Here is a 21646-nt window from a genome sequence, read left to right as displayed (position 1 = left end):
ATTTCTAATGTTAATCGTGCTAGATTATCCTAGAATCTGGTAAAATGTCCCACAATTCACTTATACATTCAGAAAGTAATGCCAAACTCTTCGCCATTCCCATCTTTCCATACCGGCTTGGCATGGCTATGGTAGGTGTAGATCTGAGGAGCATTTTCCTGTAGGCGACATTCGCATTTTGACCAATAGGGTGTTAGCTGGGCCTTCAGACGACCTTGGAACAATAACAATAACTCCGCTTAGACAGATAGCCCAGAAATCTTCCTCATCTTACAAAAGCTACTACAGTCGCTGCATTGGAAAACTCATCTTAAAGGAGTCATAACTTCTAGACTTGTTGCAGCATAGTCCTGGCGAGTTTTAATTCTAGTGGTGAATTTACTAAAAACCAAGTTTTGTTGCAATTGGGGAAAACCGTCTTCGAATTCATTGCCCTAGTCTTGAACAGACTAGCTGCGGGTCACTGGTCTTGGCGTGATCATCGCTTTCAAGAACAGTGAGTGTTGTGTCACTTGCAGTGATAATATTTGACCCCAGACATTGATAGTGGCAGTGCTCATGCGCTGCTGCCAAGAGATTAGGATTGCTTAAAATATCGACTGCATTAAGACTACGTTAAGCACCTATTACATACCCTGGAAGCGCCGACGAGAATGAACTGTACGCTACAGAATGAAAAGTGATCCGGACCAATAAGTCAACTGGTGTTTTTGAGAGATATGTGCGTCTGAAGAGTGAAAATTTACGAGGCTTTCTTCATTTCTATGACTTTGAAGTTCCTGGACTTTTGTTTTCTTATAAGCAGCCACCTGTAAAATCCCACAAAGCCCTACCTCCTCCAACGGATTATTTGAGAAAAGCCTACTCCATACTGCCTAATATCGAGACCGTGTCGGAAGCAAAGTATTAACCCAGTCTTTAACTGAAGTTTACTGGATTGATTTCGAGAGAAATCTGAAGCGTCTCCTCTTTTGACGTGGATCCTGCCCACCTCCATTCAGAAAATAAATATATCAAAACGGATTATGTCCAAGAAATAAGTACCTATTGAACAACAATAATGTACAAAATGGCCATTAGCAAAAGGACTGATGGCCAAAGACTGGTGTGGGTGCCTACGTTAGCGCATTGGACACTCAGAAACACAAGAAAGTTGGTGCAGGAGGGAAAAATAAGGATAAGTGCATACTAGTAAAATCCTGCAAAGAAGAAAAACAAGGATTAGGTCGGCTTAAGCGGAACATAGGAAGCCGAGAAATCAAGCCGAGCTTACACTACGAAGCTGCAACTTGCTGGCGCTCGTCATCTAACGTGAGTGCAATATCATCCTTGAGAAAATCAAATAGCTTATCATAGGCTTCTTCTACATTATCATTCACGATGTGTGCGTCGTAGATGCGTTTTCCATGTGGGCTGTTAGCAAATTCCATGTCAACCTTGGCTTGTTGAAGACGGGAAAGGATCTTCTCCTCTGTCTCTGTGCCTCGATTACGCAGCCGACATTCCAGCACCTCTATCGACGGTGGACCAACGAAAATGAAGCGGGCGTTCAACGGTGGCCGAGCCTCGTAAATGCTGCGAACGCCGTTGGCATCCACATCCAAAATGCAAATCCGACCGCTTTCGAGAACCTGAAGATAATAATCCAAAGGAATTACGCAAGCACTTGGAATTGGTTCAAGCAACAAGGCTGTGCCGCACAATTAAACGCATTAGGCAAAGTACGAAACAAGAGCTGGACCAGAATATAGAACGAAAAAAGATGCCAGATGCGTACATGATACTGAGTGTTCCACGAAGAGAACAGAGAACAAAAACTGGGTCGCACTCCAGAAATGGGAAATCGTAACCACTGCTGAGTGGGTTTGACAAAATAGCGGGGAAGAGTGTGGTCAAACGAGGAACGCGTGCATGGCTGGCGAAAAAGAAGGATAAGGCACGTCCAGACTCTCAGTTAAAAGGAAATATAAAATAGGCAAAGCATTAAGGAAGCACACGCGAAAAATGAAAGACTAGAAGACACTTCTGTAGGACCCATGTACAACAAATTGCAGTGACACACATGACTTACAGAAGTTACCGCCTCACGAGGGGTTCCGTAGTAGTTGCCTGCAAACTGAGAGTACTCTAAGAACTTGCCGTCGGCAATGTCATTCAACATTTCTTCTTCCGAAACAAAGTTATATTCTCTGCCATGAACTTCACCCGGTCTGGGTTTGCGAGAGGTATGTGAGACACTAAAGGCGAAGCTTTGTGGGAAGTTTTCCATGAGCATCTTAAGAAGAGTACTTTTGCCGGCCCCAGAGGGGCCACTGAGTACGACCGGCCGAAGACTCGTCATCACGAATACTAACCAGCTCCAACCCTCGCAAACCCAGCCCTGGCGAAAGAAGTTAAGGCCGAGAGTCCATTGGCAAATACCTAGGCCAATCAGTGTCAGATAAGGCTCATCAGCTTCATTATTTTGTTATGGCATTCCTTAAATCACAATTTAAATATTACCAACAAAGAAAGGTTTTCTAATTTTCAAATGGATATGCTTTTAAAGATTTGCTAATTTAAATCACACTTTTCTAAAAAGGTTTTTCGAAAACAAAGAAATGAATAAATGCGTGCTATAAACGAGATTATTTCTGGCCCAAGAATATAGGTTTAGTACAATTTGCAAGTATGGGGGATCCCACCCACTCTAAGATCTAAACAAATGTGACCGGCTCGAACTGGACAAACGAGCCAATTCGCCCTCCACACCCGTTTTTGCTTCAGAGAATTCTCATCTCCACTAACGCACACATTTACGCCAATCTGCCACTTTTTTATGACAGTTAAGGTGTTGGTTCTGTCCTCCGCGAAATCGTAAAAAGGTGAAGCAGCCTGGAAGGGAGCACCTTATAAAACTGCAGAATACCCGACATGTAAACGGCAGGGCTTTAAGCCTTGCTTTAGAGCAGAACTAAAACACGCAGCCGACAGGAGCCTTGGGCAGCGTGTCACACGTAGCATAATTAAACAAAACTTTAAATCACTACAAGGTAGATAAGTACGTAGTATGAGGTTTTAGTTTGGCATTTTTAATGTAAGTATTGCCAAAACAAGTTGGTGATAGCAGAAGAAAGTATAAAAATTATGCTTTGTCTATTTTTGTGTGAAAACAATCTTTTTTTAACTGACAGTAGTCAAAGAGAATTGAGACATTGCTCTTGAGTTTTAATGAAGGAATCTTCTCCCATCTATCTTACTCACTTAATCGGTACTACTTACTAAATTCTTTCCAATTTATGGATGGAAAACCAGTTTAACCCACTAGCGTCTACAGTTTACAGCAATTCAGACCAACACTTTGTGAGAGCAGAAGAAGACCCACCCCAACCAAGCCCGATCCCTCCACTCTCCAGTACAAATCCTACCCCAAATTAAGGAATAGGGATTCTGTACCGCTCTTTATCTCACCCAAAGTCCTAACGAGCCAAAGCGGCCCCGCACGACAATCCCACAATTTTCCGAGCCCTTTATCCGCCCCACACGTAAATTAAGATCCATTCGATCCTCTATAACGGTAGCTTTGCTAATTTCATGGCATAGTTTTTCCCTCATTCAAGGAACAAACACGCACAAGCGGTATGACCAACGCTTAAAGCAAACTCGTTACATATATGAATGAGTACTAACGTGAAGAGAAATGTGAAACGAGGCACATTGGTGGTGCTTTTAGTTGAGATCCCAGAGGAAATCGCTAAAGAGGGTGAAAGCGGGCAGTGGTTTGTCTGTGGGCACCATATGGCCCGCGCCACGTACTGTCGAGAAGGTGAGAGTCGTACTGGAAACCTCTACCAAGAAGCTCTTCCTGTAGCCGCCGATCTGTCTGGTGCCGTCGGTAGCGTTAAAGAACCAAGGATGTCGAGGGACTTTCAGCTTAAAGTAAAAAAACGTGCCTTTACAACCATTGAAGTTTCAATTTTGAATACAAATTTGATTTGTTTACCATACCGGTTAGCAGAGAAGTACCTGAAGGACAAATATAGCCAGGTAATGCACTACGCTTTTATACTGTTTTGGGCAACAAACGATGTTGGAAGTGCAATGTCAAATATAAGGTTGTACAAAACCATGAAAAATCACTAACTTGCCCGCATGAAGAATATTTGCATACCTTTTATGTAGCATTTCGAATAAAACAAGAATGTGAAAGTTAGTGCACGACTCACAGGTAATCCCATGTCGTTGACGAACCACTCGTCGCCAATAGCGTTGCACGCCATGTCAACGTCGCCATTGAAAATATGAGTTCGAATCTGAAAGGTGAAAATATTTAAATAAGTCATCTCTTAGGAGTTACAGGAATATTTGACAACTTTATAAATGAACCTAATAACACCACAGGATAGATGTCCAGTTGGCATTGAAATTAAAAGTAGAGTTTGATTCAAAATCCCCCTTTACATATTGGAGGTCGAATAATAGAAATAGCAATATTAAGCAGAAATATGGGGGTAAAATTAAGATGGTATGGATAATTACAAAGGGAAGAGATTTTATCCTCTTCTGTTGGGAGCCTTAAGGTCAATTTTAAACGAATTTGTTCAAAATTCATGGCCAGGATCAACGTCAGCCACATACTAAAGCAAAAGGTTACTTTTAGAGAACACCATATCAAAAAACTGCATATTACATTAAAATATGTACCACCGCAACGCATTATTTTTCTTGTGTTACAGCGAAATCAGATGTGATTCCCATTCGCCAAATCTGCCTTTATAAGCCGTTATTAGGCTACAACATGGTTCGGTTGTGTAGCAGGCCGATTTTGAGCCAAATAAAGTAACACCACCCTTGGGAGCCGTAATTGGTTGATATAGAACAGAAAAACGAGAGACGTTATACGAAGTTGGCAATACATACCCCCTTTTCCAACAGTGTCCGGTACTGTTTACTCAGATCGAAGTAGATACGCTTGTACTGTGTGTACACCTCATCGTCACAGACGGACCAATCCTGTACGCTTTTAGGAATGTTAAGAGCTGACCGGACCGCTGGCATGTTGAGATACTCTATCTGAATGGAATCGTCGGAGCACTTAAGCACCATCCTGCTGAAGACGAGAAGCGAAATCTGAGGTCAAATCGTATTCTGAGACACGGAAGTCTTAGACACCGAGCCTACGCCTTTACTTCGAGTCGGTGATGGTGTAGCCAAGCGAGAAATTGTGATACAAATTAGTTGAAAACCCCAAACTTTCAAAACCATCTTTACAAAAATTTTAAACTGCTTCTGAGTAGGGACTGAAGCAGATTTCGAAGTTAGTTAATGATGTGGAAATGTTAAGTTAAATCCATATCAAGTGCTAATTCTTGACAAGATTACCCAGGGAAATTCGTCATCTTAAAGTTGTTTAAGCCAAAATAATATAGGCTCAGCAAGGAGCCCACGAGTTTTGGTACGAGTGGGATTACATACTGCTTTTAACAGAGCAGATTCAACCAATGAACCGAAACAAATGGCATTACTATGGATACGAAGTCGGAACGCTGCATGTTAATTTATTAATTACTGAAGAGATGAAATAGCCAACAAATAAGTGCAGAAGTTACCAATAAGAGTTGAAGTCAAAATCTTCAATTTATGGCCGAATATCTACTAAAAATATGAAAATCATATTCAAACTAAGAAAACTGATCACGGTTTAGTAAAGTACTTTAGCACTTGGAGGGTTGGATCGGTCACAGTTCAGGGTATTAAGACTGGACCTCAATAATGGGAGTCGAGTGGCTCCTTACCTCCCATTCTACTGAAGCTACGAGAAATTTCAACCAAATATCTTATCAAGCGAGAAATCCTGCATAGCACAGTAAAACTAGAATCATCTAAAATATGGAGCTAAACCAACCAATTTGTATAGATCTGAAACAGTTGAATCTTGTGAATGCATGACGTACCCATTAAGAGAGCCCTCGCTGCGTTTTGGTAGAAATCTGAACAAATTGCCCCAATCGACCTGCTCCCGAGAAATTACACTCGACCGGCGTCGTTTTACAGGACCAAAGGAGAAAACACGCATTCTATACGGACCAAAAAGAAAATGAGCTATTCGTTCAACCACTAATTGTACAAAAAAGTTGCTCCAGATCAGACGACCTTCGTAGCCATTGGTCATATCTGCGGCTGAGTCTTTCAATAATGCCTCGCCAAGAGAATAGATGTCTATAAGTTGGATTTGTCTTCGCAACTTTCGATGAGCCATTTTCAGGAACACCGCCATCGCAGGGAGCGTAGAGATTATACATGTTTAATCCATACGACAGGATACTGGCTGCACTTCTCACCTGTTATTTATTTAATAAGTGATAATTTCGTCGCTTATTTGATGACAAGTATAGAGTTTTGTCGGCCATACTTACGGCGTCCTGGCATTTAGGGGAGCGATTCAATGTAAACAGGCAGCGACCAACCAGTTTACCATCGCAGCAGTAGTTCACAAGATCTGCCCAAAGACTGGAAATTAAAACAATAAGAGCTGCATCAATGGGCTGGTTCATTTTAAGGGGTGAACTTTCCACAAAATATGGAAGTTCGTTAAGGCTCGATCAGACTGATGTAACCCAAGATTCACACTTGGAATATGAAAAATTTAGATTCTCTGAGCATTTTCGTACCTCGCGTCGATAAGCGAATGATAGTAGGCGAAGTAGAGAAGTGAGTTATCATTCAGGGTGTAACTCGTGAGCCCATTGTCCACTGCGATTCCCTGAAAGAGATCAAGACAACGATTAATAACACCTTACAATGGGATTTAGAAGCCTCTGTGTTTTCCATCGCCATCACGGATGGCACTTCTGACTTTTGAGCTACTTGATGGGGCTTTAATACTTTCCGCTAAGCCTGAAACATAATTCTGGGACCAAATAATGTGAATGTAAATTAGGTAGAAACAATATGTGGAAGTAGGTCAGAGTAGGCTTTTACGCTCTGCCATCAAACTTAAAACTGCACCAAGGCACAGTTTCTGTCTTAAATAATGCCGTCCAATGTATCAAATGCACTCTTCCGTAAAATCGTACACACTATCAGATCCAACTAATTAAAAATTCCCCACCGGCATTGCATTCAAATGCAACCTTCAGTTCATTCAGATAACATCATCTGAAGAAGGTAGCATATTAATGCCGAAGGCAAATAAAGCGACGCCCTATATGCAAACATACGAGGAACTTCACCACAAATTTTAAACCTGCTTGATTAACTCATTGGCGGCATGTCCAAATCCCACTACTTTTGATGTTCACCTAATTGCGTTTTCACACAACAAATTCACTTCACGGGGCTTTCGATCTAGTAGGCATAAACAGAAGCACGTTTATCCCGTGTTTTGGGATCAGCGAACGAGATTTCGGAACTCAAAGATTATCATCCGGCTTAATTTCTAGGGAGTCTTTTAAATGACCTTCGGGACAGTTCAATTGTTTCTTCATTTTATAATTCGCGTTATTAGTAAATCACCCGCATTTCACTATCATCAAGATCCATTTTATCTTTCATTGCTTTTGCAAGCCCAAACGACGAAGAAGAAACACTTAAGAGGAATAAACTTTGACGCAACAGGAGAGATAAATAGCCCATACTATGCTTTCAGCCGAGGAGCCACAAATATGCGTTTAAAATATCCGTAAAACCTGTCCTCAGAAGCTCCACCATAAAAGTACGCATAACAGAGATATGGAAGGAGTCATGAGTATAGCCATGCAAATGATAATTAGTTCACTCACAGTTATCACATCTGCGGAACATAAACCCAACCTTAAAAATTCCGATTGTTAAACTTTCTCCTGACAACGAAATCCTTCAACAATCTAACGCCAAAAAAGGATTCACCTTTTACAAAGGTCATCGTCTGACTTACACCTAACTGCATACCAGTTTAATGCTGCAGCAATAGAACGTTTCCAGAACTATTTACTATGAAAAAGAGTAACTATGAGTTATAATGTTTCTGCAACGAGCGGAAATCCAGGAACCGTAAAATAGGACTCCAGCCTACCTCATAACGGCAGTAAAAAGTTGAACGTCAAGCCAATTACCTTTTAGATAAACAGTCAGTAGGTACACCTAGAACGCATATATTTATCAGTGTAATCGAAAAAAAAACAGACCTTGAGTTTCACTTCGGGGTGATTTACAACACGAAGGGCCAAGGTGGGCACGTAGACTCCGCCATAACTCTCCCCAATTATGTAGAAGTCACGACCCTTGAATTCGGGAAATTTCCCAAAAAAGTTGGTCAGGGCGAAGTAGTTATTGTCGGCGACCTTGGAAATACAGTATTTCATAAGATGGAACATGCAATCATTATTTTTCTGCAATCGTGTATGATAAATCGAATCTCCGAAGTGCATTATCGAGGCGGCTGATTTGTTGACGAGCCGTACTAGACCTTATACGCAAAAAATTTTAAGGGCACAAGCCGAAACACGACTATTCAATCCCTAAAATAAACAATAATATCGCAAAAAGTGCATACAATTTAGAGACAGTGTGTTGAGAAAATACATTAACGCCTAAGCTAAGAACCAAATTGAGGCGCTTTATACACCCATATCTTTGTGACAAAGTAAGTACGGTCAAAGGAAACTTCAAAGAGGATCACATCTTCACTTCACAGAGTTTCCACTGAAAGCATGTGCTGTAATCATGTTACACTGAATGTGTTTATTACTAGATTTTGTTCAAAAATGTGAAAAGTTTGATAATAAAGCATAGAAATGGCAATATAATCTCGGCAAATACTTTCGAAAAAGTTAGTTTCAGAAATACGCCATTGATGCTGAATTCTTTCCATAATTTATATAGATAAGAAAATCAGAGACTGTTAAATTGGAGCATTATTTATGCATCTATGCATAAAACTAGTTTTGCGTGGAAGAGGAATCCGAGTGGCTCCATAACAGATCACTGCATTTCATGTACTCTGCATAACATTCGAAACAGTGTACATTTTACTCAACCCACTTACCAAATCGTCATCAGTTGTGACGTTGCCATCACGAGAAAATGAAAATCCTACCCCAGCTGGAGCCTCAATATAGACAATGTTGGCATACTGAAAGCGAATATAAAATAAAAATGCGGCAGCACTCTTCGCTAGTATGGTACTGTTACAGTGGATAGTTCGGCAAATCGGACATTTGTCCAGTATTTGTAGTAAATTCGCTCCAGTGATGAATGCATATGACTACAAAATAAGTTATTTTGAAAAAATTTCAGCCAAAATTAGGACACAAAGTAGGTACATCAAAATTTGATTTGATGCGTCCACTTATCTTTCGTATACATGGATAGATAGTTTAACAGTTGATAGGAGGTCCGGTGCGGATAAATATTAACATGAGCAGGTGAGCAATAGATTAAATATAAACATTCTTAATAGCGTCCATAAACACATATCATCCATCAAGAGCATCAGCTGCTGAAATCCATCAGTTTACATTTGGTGTTCCAACTTTAATGACGCACAGTCATGATGAGTCTCTATGTTCATGTTTATTCAGTCAACTGATAAAAAGTAATTCAACACTTCTAAGCTTTCGTTGGCTTCAATTTCAGGCAACCGTTACTTCTGCTTATTTCCAGGTTTGTCATACTGGTGTTTGCAAGACGTGTCTTCAAAGCCCAATATCGTAAAACATAACAAGCGGAGCCACCAACCTTGTTCCATGAATACTTATTTGATACAAGTTGGTTTCCTCGACGAATCTAAAAGAAATACTTCCTTTGGTTTGATAATCTGTTAACGAAAATTGCGAATGGAAAAGTCGTACTTAAAAGGGATTACTAAATAAGTTGTTCGATGTATATGAAGCGAGGGTTCACAATTATGATGCAGTTGAGAAATGGGCACCTAACAGACGGACTTTAATCATTTCATGGGAAGATAGGTAACGCATAGGAATAGAAAAGGATTTTTTCATGAACACAAGTCAAGCATAATTCAATATTTTAACGAATAAGCATATTGAAAAGCGAAGTTGAAAAGTGACTTGGATGCTCAGGTGTTACTCTGAATGTGCTATAAAGCAGCCAAACTTCGGGATAGGTTTAGTATTTCGTAGCTCACCCACAAGCGAGTACGGGCCAACGTTTTAGCATATTTTCTCAGTTATATCTGGCCGGAACTGCTAGTAAAATGGTCAATTAGAGCACGGTAACAAAAAATAATACGACCTCATAAGACAATATATAGCTTAACTTATCAAAATACCATAAGTATCGGAAAAAATTCTCTTGAAAACAAACAAGCAACAAAATAATTCTCTTTAAATAAACTAAAACCTGAAGAGTTTACAAATAGCCTTAATTATCTGAACCTCATTCCGGTCTCTCACACCCTCAATCAAGCAAGCAAGGTAAAAGGCAGGTGTGAAAATATAATCTCACAAGAAGTCAGACTAAGAAATCGGTGAGAATTTCATTATCAGGATTCCCTTAAGCACCATATTACTTTTCGATCGAGTGGACGGGAAAACAGGCATGACTAATGAATCAACAGTTAGGAATGCAAGGAAAAATACAGCAAATTTTAGCTAACGACGGGTGGCCCAGGTTGCACCGTAATTAATGGATCGAAAATAATGCTAGTATTCGTCGCCTTAGACGTATTCTTTGGAAAAAAAATATGTACGACTCACAAACAAAGGTCCGTTTTCGGTGAACATGCCCATGAGAGAGGAGCAACCAGGACCCCCATTGAGCCAGAGAACGAGGGGTGCGGTGGCAGAGCCACTCGCCGCCTCGACAAAAACATAGTGTAATTGGACATTGGGGGTTGCACCCTGTAGATAGCCCGAGTACATTTCAAAGGTGAGTGGGCTATCGAAACCGGGTAGATGGCTGACAAGATCAGCACTTGGGCGACCCCATATTGGTGTCAAGGTCATAAGTAGTAGCAACCACAAGCCTGTAAATCCCATTGTTCAACTGAGACAAAGGTAGACAACTTTGGAAATACTGATAGCATGTGCTAACATTTAAGCAAAATAGTTCATTGAAACATGTTATAGCAATTTCTGACGACATACTTATAAATCTCGTCATCAGTTCGCAATCCATTGATGAATTCCACTTTAAGACGGATAATTTTGACGCAAACATGGTGAAATAAATAACTGAGCATAAATCATATGCTTACTTGAAATACTCTGTTATCAATGTCAAATTCTTAGAGCGAAGTAAGTCACCTACTAGATTATGGAGGAGTGACTGAGGGGAGTGCTGTTTGTGAAGAATCAAGCACCAGAGATCGATATGAAAGCCTTCTGTTTAGCAGAATCAACAGTTAAAGAAGTGATCATATTTGCAACCACACTTCTTACCATTAATCAGGCAGGCCTACGTAATCAGTACTAAGAAAGGGATCAATGAACACCTAGTGGACCATGTATAAACCACACGGATTTGCTTAAACAAACTAATGGAATTAGGAAAAATACTATTTGGAATTCAAAACGAACGGATCCCAATGACGCTGCAGAATGAATACAGTAATAAGTCCTCCTTTGGAAAACATGTACTTAGGTGAAGGTTGTTTTCATTAAGTTAATCCTAACTATTTTGCGTTATTAGTTAAAGACAAAAAGGGGGAGAAAAGAAGGACAAAACTGTTTAGTACCACTTCGGTCTTGCCGAAATAGCTACATGCTCACCGCCCATCAATGGAATGGCAGCGAGTTTCTCGCTTAATGACGATAAAATTAGATACTTCGATTAAAAAAGCTATTTTCAAAGAGCATAATAATCGCATTCTTTCAGCAAGTGCCGATTTCTTCCCACAAATCCGGGATCAAGTTTTACTAAGCATTAAGCCATTGTAAGAGCTTAAGAAATAAAGTTGGCTGAATCAGCTATGCTTAGCTAAGGTTAGTAAGCACCACCTTTTACTAGTGACTACTAAACTGCTTTTGCTCAGTCAGAAATATATGATTGCACTAACACTCAGAGCAAAGAAACGCCTACCGATATCGGCTGCTGGACTTTCGAAGGACTGATAAGTCCGTCGAATGGGGGTGAACAAAAGTTTGGACCAGCCAATAGACGTGCAAAAGGCCGTAATTGGTCAAGCGCTGCAACCAATTCACTTTGACCATTAGATCTAGCATATTATTAAAATAGGCTCTACCTTAATGGGTTAAGTAAAACATCTGGGAAGAAAATTCTGTGGGAGGGCAAATGCCAGTTAAGTGTTATTAGCTAATTGGGGGTATTTTGGAGCACGATTGCAGGAACACGATTCTACAAAGCAAAAATATCCCCCAGTAAAACCACTTTTTAGCCATAAAAAATAACCAGCGACAACATCCAATACCAAGACCACCATCAGGCAAGAAAGCCCGCGTCTTCTTGAAATATGGAAAAAATTGCAGATCAATAAGAATGCCACTGGTGCTCCATTTAAACAAATCGTCAATTATCCGTTACGTAGGAGTTGGCATTGGTATATTTTGCAGTTTAAATTCTAATACATATCTTTTTTGCACTTACTAAAACTGTTTAATAAATAAAATGGGCAAATGATGCCTTAAAATTATTCACAGTCCTTTGCTCATTAAACACTTGTTTTTACGACCACAAAAGGCAATCGGCAGCATTAAATTTAACAGCAAAAACGCCATCTAATAAGGAAACTAGAATTCTCCGTAAAGATGTAGCGATTCTTGTCTCGGCTAGTCTGTTTGAACTAATTAATTTGACTTACATTCATGAGTTTATTTCTAAGTGTTATCTGATATGCGAGATGCAAAATAAGTTTTCTTTCACTAATTTTAACGAAAAATATGAAGAGCAGGATGTATCTTGTAAAGATCCCTATGAGACAGTAGAATGGACAACATTGTGCAGGAAATGATTTCTGGCGATTTTGGTTTTGTTGGAAGGCAAGCCTTTGTAAAATGGTTTAAAGCCACTTCTACTAAAGTTGAAATCTTTTAGAATTACCCACCATCTAGAGCTCATTTGGTCAAGGTAATGAAGTGGCTTTGTGTATTTCCTATTAAAACACTCCATTTTATCTTCTTGGATGGTGTACGCACGTGGCCACATGCAGACACGTAAAATTCAATTAATATGAATTAGTTAAAATCTGGTTAATAATACGTTTTTGTATGTTTAGAAGGAGGGTCGATCTAACTGAGTGTCATTCCTGGGCTATAATACAAACACAGTGCTGACAACGGAAGTTGTTCCCCGAAATATGGTACAGGCGGTTTTGAGATGGAGAAGCGTAGTCTTGTACAGCATACTCTTACAAATATGTGCTAGCTCTGGGATTAACACATTTTAAGTCAACATTCCTTCATGTGCAGAGGCTACATATCTCCCATTTTGGTGTTTCACGGGCATGGATTAACACTGAGACAGTTTTCACACTTATGGTTTAAGCCAAACCGCGTTACTGACGCGAAGGTGTTAATGGAAGCAATTCACCTGAGGCATCTGCGCACCGTGGAATCATTCCTATACAATCACGCCAATTTAATAACTAGCCTTTGTTTATGATCACATAAATTAGATTGTGTTTTGAAGGCAATCATCGCTTTCCTCCCATAGGCCACAAGTGGGCTTACATTTCCAAACAAAGCTTTAAGTATCCCCTTTGCTTATAGAATGTCCCATTTTTGACCAGTCCGTCTCAGTAGAGACGATAGACAGCAATACCTGTCCCTAAAATCTATTTAACCGAAGTGACTCATGTGATTCATTTTACTTTGAACATGGCAACAGTGCAAACGCCACTTCCTATGATAAACACTTGAAATGCATAAACAGAGCACATAAATGAACCAGGTGATTGTACAACACTTCGGTGACTTTACCAGATGTATCTTGTTTATCACGGAAGCCACGCTCTTAAAAGATTTAAGGATTTTTAGTTTATTTCTCCATTTTTTCATAGCACATATCACCAAAGCTCTTTTCAGAAGACTTAAATAATGCACCACCAAATTTCTATTATTTCAGTCCAAAACTTCTTTTTACACTTAATTAGCACTCTAATACTTTGATTAATCGTTTTCGCGGGCGCTTAAGGCTGGGCTTTTATACTTCCATTGGTCAGGATGGCCTCCAGGCCACGTCAGTAGCCTCCAGCCCTTCTCTACGTCGGCAGTACATATTCCGCCCAAGTATTATACCTTTTTTCAAATTAAGGGAAGCTCTAAAGCGCCACAATGCTAATAGCCTAGCACACAATAAATAATTAGAAAGTTTGGTACGTGAAACCAGAAATATCGACTGCGGGTAATAAAAAATAGCGGCTTTCCGACAGAGGATAATATCTGAGGGTAAGACCTGATGTATCGACGAAGACAGCCCCAATTGCAAAATCATGGGTAAAACATGGAGTCTTCTGAAACCCCTGAACGAATCAGTATTCACTTTTGATCATTTCATTTCCACTATACTGGGGTCGACTTTCAGAACTGTTTTTCATTTCATACTATTCTTTGTTTCTTTTTTCAGACGGATTACTATGTACAAAATGGTCCAATTGATCTCACACGTTTCACTTGCATTTGCAAACTACCGGTCATTTGTATTATCCAGGCATGGTGAAGCCATTTAAATGAACTAGACAAGGTATTTTACACATGTGAGAACTGATCAGCTTTAGTTTATTGTCTGAGAATAAACTTGTACGGGCGTCGAAGTATAGTGGGGCTTGGGGCCTGCTCGCAGGCTCCGGAGGCCATGGCTCCTGATGAAGTTACAATGGCGGGACCCCGAGGTGGCTCGTTATAATGACCGAGAGTTAAACAAACGATAAACGCATAATGGCAGCGCATCTTTTTTTTGGTTTTGAATGGTCGTGTCTTTTCAAAATTTCGAAGTATTCTGTAGAGTAATCATTTAATTTTTCCTTTAAATTAATCCCAGTGCAAATCATCTACTGGTGAGCGGTGACTATTTTGATTTGAATCTACTTTCCTCCTTGGCTCTGAATGCTAATGGAACATAACAACTAAACAAACTGAAGTCTAACAATACTCTTAGACGAGACAACACTAAAAGTGTCAACAGTGTTATTTTGCTGTCGTCTCGCCCAAATGGTTGCGAGGCATTGCCTGCACCAAAGTTGTAAATGATTCACTCCAGCAGTTGCATGTCGTAGTCAGTTTGCCTCAGCAAACAAAGTCTATTACAAGAAATTTTACTCCAAAGTTGTCAATTCTGTGGGTTTTTTTTTCGAATTAGATTATTTTACGCAGTGGGTCCATCCGATTCCACACTAAAACGAAACTAATCAATCAGAGAGTGTGAGCCTATGTTCAGAATAAATACACGGCAAAATACTTTTACAGTCATTATCTCATCACAATTGGACTAAGTTTTTTAAAAATGCTTTAAGAAGACGATATTTTAGTGGATTTTTGTAAATAGTTTGGTCAAGATAAAACCAAATTTTATCGAAAATTAGGAACCACAGTAAATTTGACAAGGAAAATTCCTGTTCAGGTTCCCTAAATCGACCTTACAACCCTGACTCTCACTAGCAAGAATACGTGACCTTCAAGCTTAATTCACTGTCATTCCGTCCAACGAGGGAATGGAGGACAAATTAAACCGACTCTGTATCTTACCCGCCTTGAGTTCTAACCCTCCCCAGTCTTCATCACTGTTTTTGTCCTCTCTTTTTACATCACCCCTCCCTCCAATTAGAGGGTCTATTTGTGCGCCCTCATAGGAGCGCTTTGCCCAATGGTTAAAAGCTCCTCATGAGGTAGTGGAATTGTGCGTGACTAACCATGAGGGGAATGCGCCTTATTTTTGTTTTCAAGGCTAGGAGGAAGAGAACGATCGATTGAAGGGTAGTCAACTGTTTTTGAGACAATGAGAATTTTGGCTGCTGAAAAGAAGCTCCCTTTTGTCAAGGCTTGATGTTTGAAAACTAACTTAATTTATAATAAATATTGGGTAAATTTAATGGAATGAAATCCATTGTTTAAGAGAATCGTACATTCTGACGCTATGAAAATAGAAATGCCATACTTGTTTCTAGATACATTAGAAATGCTGTTCTACTTAGTGCAAGTTACCTTAGCCACAAAAATTATACAGGTCAATAATGTACTGTATTTTGTTGGTTTTTCGACTTGCAGTTTCGGTAAAGGGGCCACTTTGGGTCTCCGCCATTGTACCTTTGCCAGGTGGACTGGCCTTTGGCTTTTTCCAGTAGCCACCCAGCCCTTCTGTATGTCGACAATACGTTTGCCGCCCAAGTATTTCAACTTCATTTATTTTCAGGGAAGTCTAGAGGCGCCACACTGGTGGTAGACCTTAACGGAGCAAAAGAAGTCCATATACTACGGATGGGAGAATCGGTGATGATACCCAACAGAAAGGCTAAAAGTGATGTCCACATTGGGCAAATACTCCAACCCCGTAGTCTGCAGGAAAGCTTTCAATAACTGGAGTGGGACTAGTTGTGAACTAGCTGAAAAGGTTCTTTACGGAGCTGTTCACCTTACCTGTAGGCAGATATCAATGATGTAAAAATGCGATACCTCCTCCACTTCCCTACTGTCTGGATTGATACCAGGTAGGTATGGTTAGGCATCTTTGAACTGAGAATAACGTGGCAAGGAGGAATAGACTAAAGACCGTCCTTTGTTGCATGACTCGGCTTTTAGTCCGGTAGACCCTACGGATAATTATGAACATTTCCCTCTCTCCAAATCCAGTTCCCCACCAGGACGGAACTTCAGATCTATCAGAATTCTCAAGGAGGATCGCTGACATGGTACTTAACTATCTTTTTACTTACACGGAAAATAAATGACTGACACGGTTTGTTGGTGAGTATTTTCTTGCAGCACCATTTGCATTTTGATAGCCGGTTCGAAAGGTCGACTAAAGGGAGCTTTAGAAACGACGGTAGGAAGGGAAAAGGAGTTGTGTGATGTGTCGGCTGTATATTTATCTCCCGGTTTTGGTAAAGGGGCCACTTAGATGCCTTGCCATTGTGCGGTTGTCAGGTGAGATAACCCCCTAGCCATGTCAGAAACCCCAGGTCCTGCCGTAGGAAAAATATACGTTTTCTGCTAGGGCATCATGTCTTCTTTCGTCTTCATGGAAGACTTGGAGAGCCATATGTGTTAATGTATTTTATGTCTGGTAGAACCGAATCTTTCATTAGGCATATTATACGTTTTATCATGAATACTTACTTTATATGCAATGCAATTATATAATTACACAAGCGTCGTAATTTTAAACCTGGCTGCAATATTACAGTCAAATGCGGTGAAGTCATAAGGACAAGTGCTAATTTTTGTTGGAAGTTGTGCCTATTAGTGCTTGATGTAAAAATCTAACTCCCAAAATGTCTAAATCGAAGTGCAGAAAATTTGTATCGGACTTAAAAACTCTAAGGATAAAAAAGTTGCACAAATTAAACAAGATATTGCACTTCTACCTGTAAACTTCTCATAATACACTACAATCATTCGTCCTGCAAGTCATTACTGCACATAGCATTTGAACTTTAGAAGTGGTATTAGAAAATGTGATGCATGTTTGTTTGGTTACGGCATTTTGATTGCATGCGTTTACTTTACTCCAACTTCGTTGCAGAGTAAACGTCTTCGAGCCCCTAGGAGGAAACAAACTCTGATGCCCTCATAAACCTTGATAATCTGTGAAACTTTGCAAATATATATGATCTTTCTCCCCTGAATCCACGGAGTCCAAACCCAAAAATGGAGTTAGGAGAGAGAAGCACTGATGATATTCAAGTATATCTTATGTAATGAAACGCTCAAATATATGGATCCAATTATTACGGATTGAGTACGCTCTGGGAATGGAATATTTTTAATCAAACTGTTCCTAAGAATGAATTTTGTCAATTACTATGACGTTTTTATAGAAAAATTATCACTTATAAGTTTGCAGCTTAGGTCACACCTAAAATCAGCATTAAAATAAGCTGAAAATTGTGGTCATACAGAAATGGGAAAACAGTCACAACCTCCATGAAAGTGCAAGCCAAAGATCTTCGAAACGATCCCGACAAAATACTCAAAAAGCAGCGCTAACGCATGAAGTGGTTTATTTACTGAAAAGTACTGCTTCAGATGTAGAAAAAATTATACCAGCTTCCTTCACAGCACAAAGCTCGAGGTGTCCAAAACAGGAAAAAAACTGCCATTCAATGACTAACTTGACACTTTGCGTAAGACGCTTTTTTTTCAAAAAATGATGCCTTAAAAGTAGGGATCCCCTTTTTTCCCGCAAAGTTGTGATCGCATAGGAAAGAAAAGTTCTATAGTGACGAAAGCTTGGAACAACTTTAGGGCTACTAAAACCGTTGGTGGCCCAAAGCAATTCTTTTATCATTAACTCGAATCCCACCAGTAAAAAAGTGTAACATTGTATAGTTTAAATCTTTTCTATCACTTAATAAGAAACCAAAGTAAAATAACGGGTAATAAGTCATACAATTTACTTTTTTGCAAAGCAATGCACCTGTGCAAAGGTCACTTAGTCGTGACTTAGATTACGTTATCATCGATAGAGTATCGAAAGAAAGGAGCATGCTAATTTTATTTACGCCTTTTTGGGTTTTTGAATTCCAGAACCAAGCAAAGAAAACTCTACTCAAGGAAATGGCAACTGATGCGAAGAAAAATTCAGATTTTTTACAATTAATTCACTATGATATGGTCATTGATCTTATACACATACAGACAAATTAAATGTCCCCCTCAGGCGCCACTTTGGAAATTGCATAAAAATCAATTTGTAAATCCTTAATTAAACTACCAAGTAATCGTTTAAAAGTTATTTTTGAAGATTACAAATTGGAGCAGTTTCCTCTATCTAGCGCGCAGAACTCATCCTGTTCCCTAATTGATTGGAGTTTCCTCTCACGCTCAGTAGACGTTGCTTCAACACAAAAAACTGTCATCGTTTTACAAGGAAAGCGTCGCTTTAAGTGTCTTGTTAAGATTTTTTCCAAGCACCTAAGTTGATTATCTTTAAGCCACCAAAACAAACCTTTTTAGCTCTAAAGACATTAAGTTTTTTGGTTATACAAATACTTGGGACGTTCTCTGCCGTCTATATTTTAAGATGAGGAGCATAAATTTTATGAGGATTTTCATTCACACCTAATGATTTGGCATAACTTTTGGACACCAATTGGCGAAGTTGATTTTAAATTGTAACCAGTGGATTTAAAGCCGTACATTAAGATGAGTTAATCTTCCATTTTAACACTACTTTAATTGATGCAAGAGCAAATCACATTCTTGCCATTTAAATAGCGTTTTGCATTTAAAAACAGTCGAAACAATTTCATTTTACAAGATAAAAGTTGCCAAAATTTAGGTTTTATAACCCACGCAGATGTAGGCAGAATCTATCCGGTTTGAGAGGCGAGTAGATATTTCACTCCGTCACTTTTGTGGCATCAAAACATCGAGCCAATGATTTACAACCTGCTATTTCAAATCTGAACTCAGACAAGGGAAATTAGGGAGAAATATTGGTAATCCGAACGAATCACAAGGGTGAAATGTAAGGGTTGATTAGAGATACGAATTTGCAAAATAAAGCAGTTTTCAAAGTAGACGTTGTAAATCGGTAGAAGCTATTAAAAAAATTATTTCAAATTTTATTTCTCGCACGACATTCAAACCTGAATAAATCACTTGCCCATTGAAATCGAGAAAGTATTTTGCTTCCGTACATTGGAGGAATTTCCCATGTTTTGGTTGAGCAATGTATTGTACCGAATTCCCATTGTCCAACCGAAACGGGGCCTGAAATGTATCAAAACAATGCAATTTAACGGCTATGAGTGCGCTCATATTATGTGGCACTCTTGGGAAAAGCCCGGAGTGTAAGCCCGGGGCCGATAGGAAGCGCCCAAGGATAGCACTGGAAACAGGGATAACATAACTTGTTTCGTCGGAAATATTTATTTATTTACCAGAATAATTCGTTTACCAGTTGACAAGGGAACCAGAGAAGTGGGTTTTTGCGCTGACACCATATAATTTTGAAAATTTGCACCTCCTCTGGAAATTTCTGCATTTTGCACAGACCCCTACTCAAAATGGAAAAGTTTTAGGGGCAAATCTCTAGCTGAAAGCAAAAAACACACCTACCCTCTCTTATTTATTATAATCCCAATTTAGTATTATGGGTAAAATGCAAGTATTTAAACGCATTTCTAGATAAGGGCTAAATCCGTCTTTAAATGTGGTTCATTCCGCAGTCTTTGACACGTCTGCTAACCGAGCAACCGAAAATTATTAGGGCTATTATTTGCAAAATAAAGGTCAGTCTAAAATTTTTCAGTGCAGCGGTCATCCATAGGACCGGCTTCGACTTTTGCTGCAAAGGAAGTAGACACGCTGATTGGAATGCAATCTGTTTCGAAAGGTGACCTTAAATTTACAAAATTTTAAGAAATATCCTCTTAACTTTAACTTAATGCATTGCATTAAGAATACGACAACAATCAGTAGAATTACCTGATTTTATTATACATATCCCACAGTTTCGACTGTACCAAATTCCTACATTTCTTTAATATGTTAAATAGTAAAGATGGCATTTTACATGAATTTCTCCACCGTATTTCATGACAGTCACTTTTGTATCGGACAGGTTAACCTTCATATACATGTATATCCCATGTTATCAACTAACCGTTCACCAATAAACAAAAAGTATGTGCATCATTACCTTAAAAACGTCAACAAAAATGGCCTTGTATGGCACCCTTAAAGCCTTTTAATGTTTGTCGATTGTAGGTTTAACTTCTACACAAAAACGCGATTCATTTGAAGGATTTAAATTAATACCTGTTAAAATCTAAGTATAAATCTGTAGATAGAATGTAGTAAGTTGATTGACAGACACTTTAGTCTTAACAAATAATGCAACTCCACTCAAGATGCTTTTAAGCATGATTTCTAATTGACTGAGAGATTTAAAGTAGAGACAGTATTAAACAATCTTTGGAAATATTGTTGTTTCCTGATTGTCATATTTAGGAGGAATTAAAGCGAAATCATAAACCTAATTAGTAAAGCAAGGGCTGGGAAAACCACCTTTTGCATTCGAGGGCTTCAAATAAAAGTCCATAGGGCACCTTTTGCACAAGCAGTACTTGAAGGTTTCATAAGTCAGGCAATTAAAATTAAGGGGTTTAAAATCACACGTGGCATCTGTAGACGTCACGGAGAAAGTAGTTTAACCGACAGGTGTTCCTGGGACGGCACCACACGGCACAGGCACTGACATCCACACGCATACACCGCCGTCAATGGTGCCTTTGCCGGTGTTGCCGATGCTGCTTAATCGATGATTAATACAGACTCCCTTTGTTCCCAAGGCTGCCTCCACTCTCCCCAGCATCATCACCACCACTGCCATCGTGTGCGCACGCGTGTGGTCGAATCAGATGCACCTGTTGCGTGCGCCTCTATGCGCAAACCCAAGGCTCTGGTTGGCTCTGGACGTGGTCAATGAGGTTGGTTAGGTCGCCTTCGGATTCATAAATACACGTGGATTGTGCTCGGTGCTGTGTAGGTTGTTTTTTGGGATTCTTCAGTAATTTTCGCACCCTTGAATTGTTGCTGCTTCTCATGCT

General features: G+C 39.5%; 3 protein-coding genes across 3 annotated transcripts; all 3 read right to left on the bottom strand. All coding sequences in view use genetic code 11, as the record gives it.

The window, feature by feature from the left end:
• Nucleotides 1-1120: 1120 nt before the first annotated feature.
• On the bottom strand, nt 1121-2341 carry EGR_10122 (Guanylate kinase; the record flags this gene model as incomplete). Its single annotated transcript, XM_024499371.1, has 3 exons — nt 1121-1199; nt 1279-1631; nt 2072-2341. The coding sequence occupies 3 exons, from the start codon at nt 2339-2341 to the stop codon at nt 1121-1123; spliced, it is 702 nt and encodes a 233-aa protein (XP_024346222.1).
• A 1367-nt stretch (nt 2342-3708) lies between these two features.
• Nucleotides 3709-12131, bottom strand: EGR_10121 (Lysosomal protective protein; the record flags this gene model as incomplete). The annotated part of the gene is made up of 11 exons (XM_024499370.1): nt 3709-3912; nt 4206-4292; nt 4900-5086; nt 5934-6056; nt 6133-6320; nt 6396-6489; nt 6651-6742; nt 8145-8300; nt 9005-9091; nt 10677-10878; nt 12001-12131. 11 exons carry the CDS (start codon nt 12129-12131, stop codon nt 3709-3711), a joined length of 1551 nt encoding a protein of 516 aa, XP_024346221.1.
• Nucleotides 12132-19431: 7300 nt separating this feature from the next.
• EGR_10120 (hypothetical protein) lies at nt 19432-21429 on the bottom strand (the record flags this gene model as incomplete). The annotated part of the gene is made up of 4 exons (XM_024499369.1): nt 19432-19495; nt 19682-19805; nt 21105-21221; nt 21252-21429. 4 exons carry the CDS (start codon nt 21427-21429, stop codon nt 19432-19434), a joined length of 483 nt encoding a protein of 160 aa, XP_024346220.1.
• Between the last annotated feature and the right edge of the window lie 217 nt (nt 21430-21646).

Source organism: Echinococcus granulosus (genome assembly GCF_000524195.1).
Source record: "Echinococcus granulosus chromosome Unknown EG_S00191, whole genome shotgun sequence".
NCBI lineage: Eukaryota > Metazoa > Platyhelminthes > Cestoda > Cyclophyllidea > Taeniidae > Echinococcus > Echinococcus granulosus.
The sequence above is the reverse complement of the archived record's forward strand: the minus strand, read 5'-3'. Positions and strand labels throughout refer to the sequence as shown.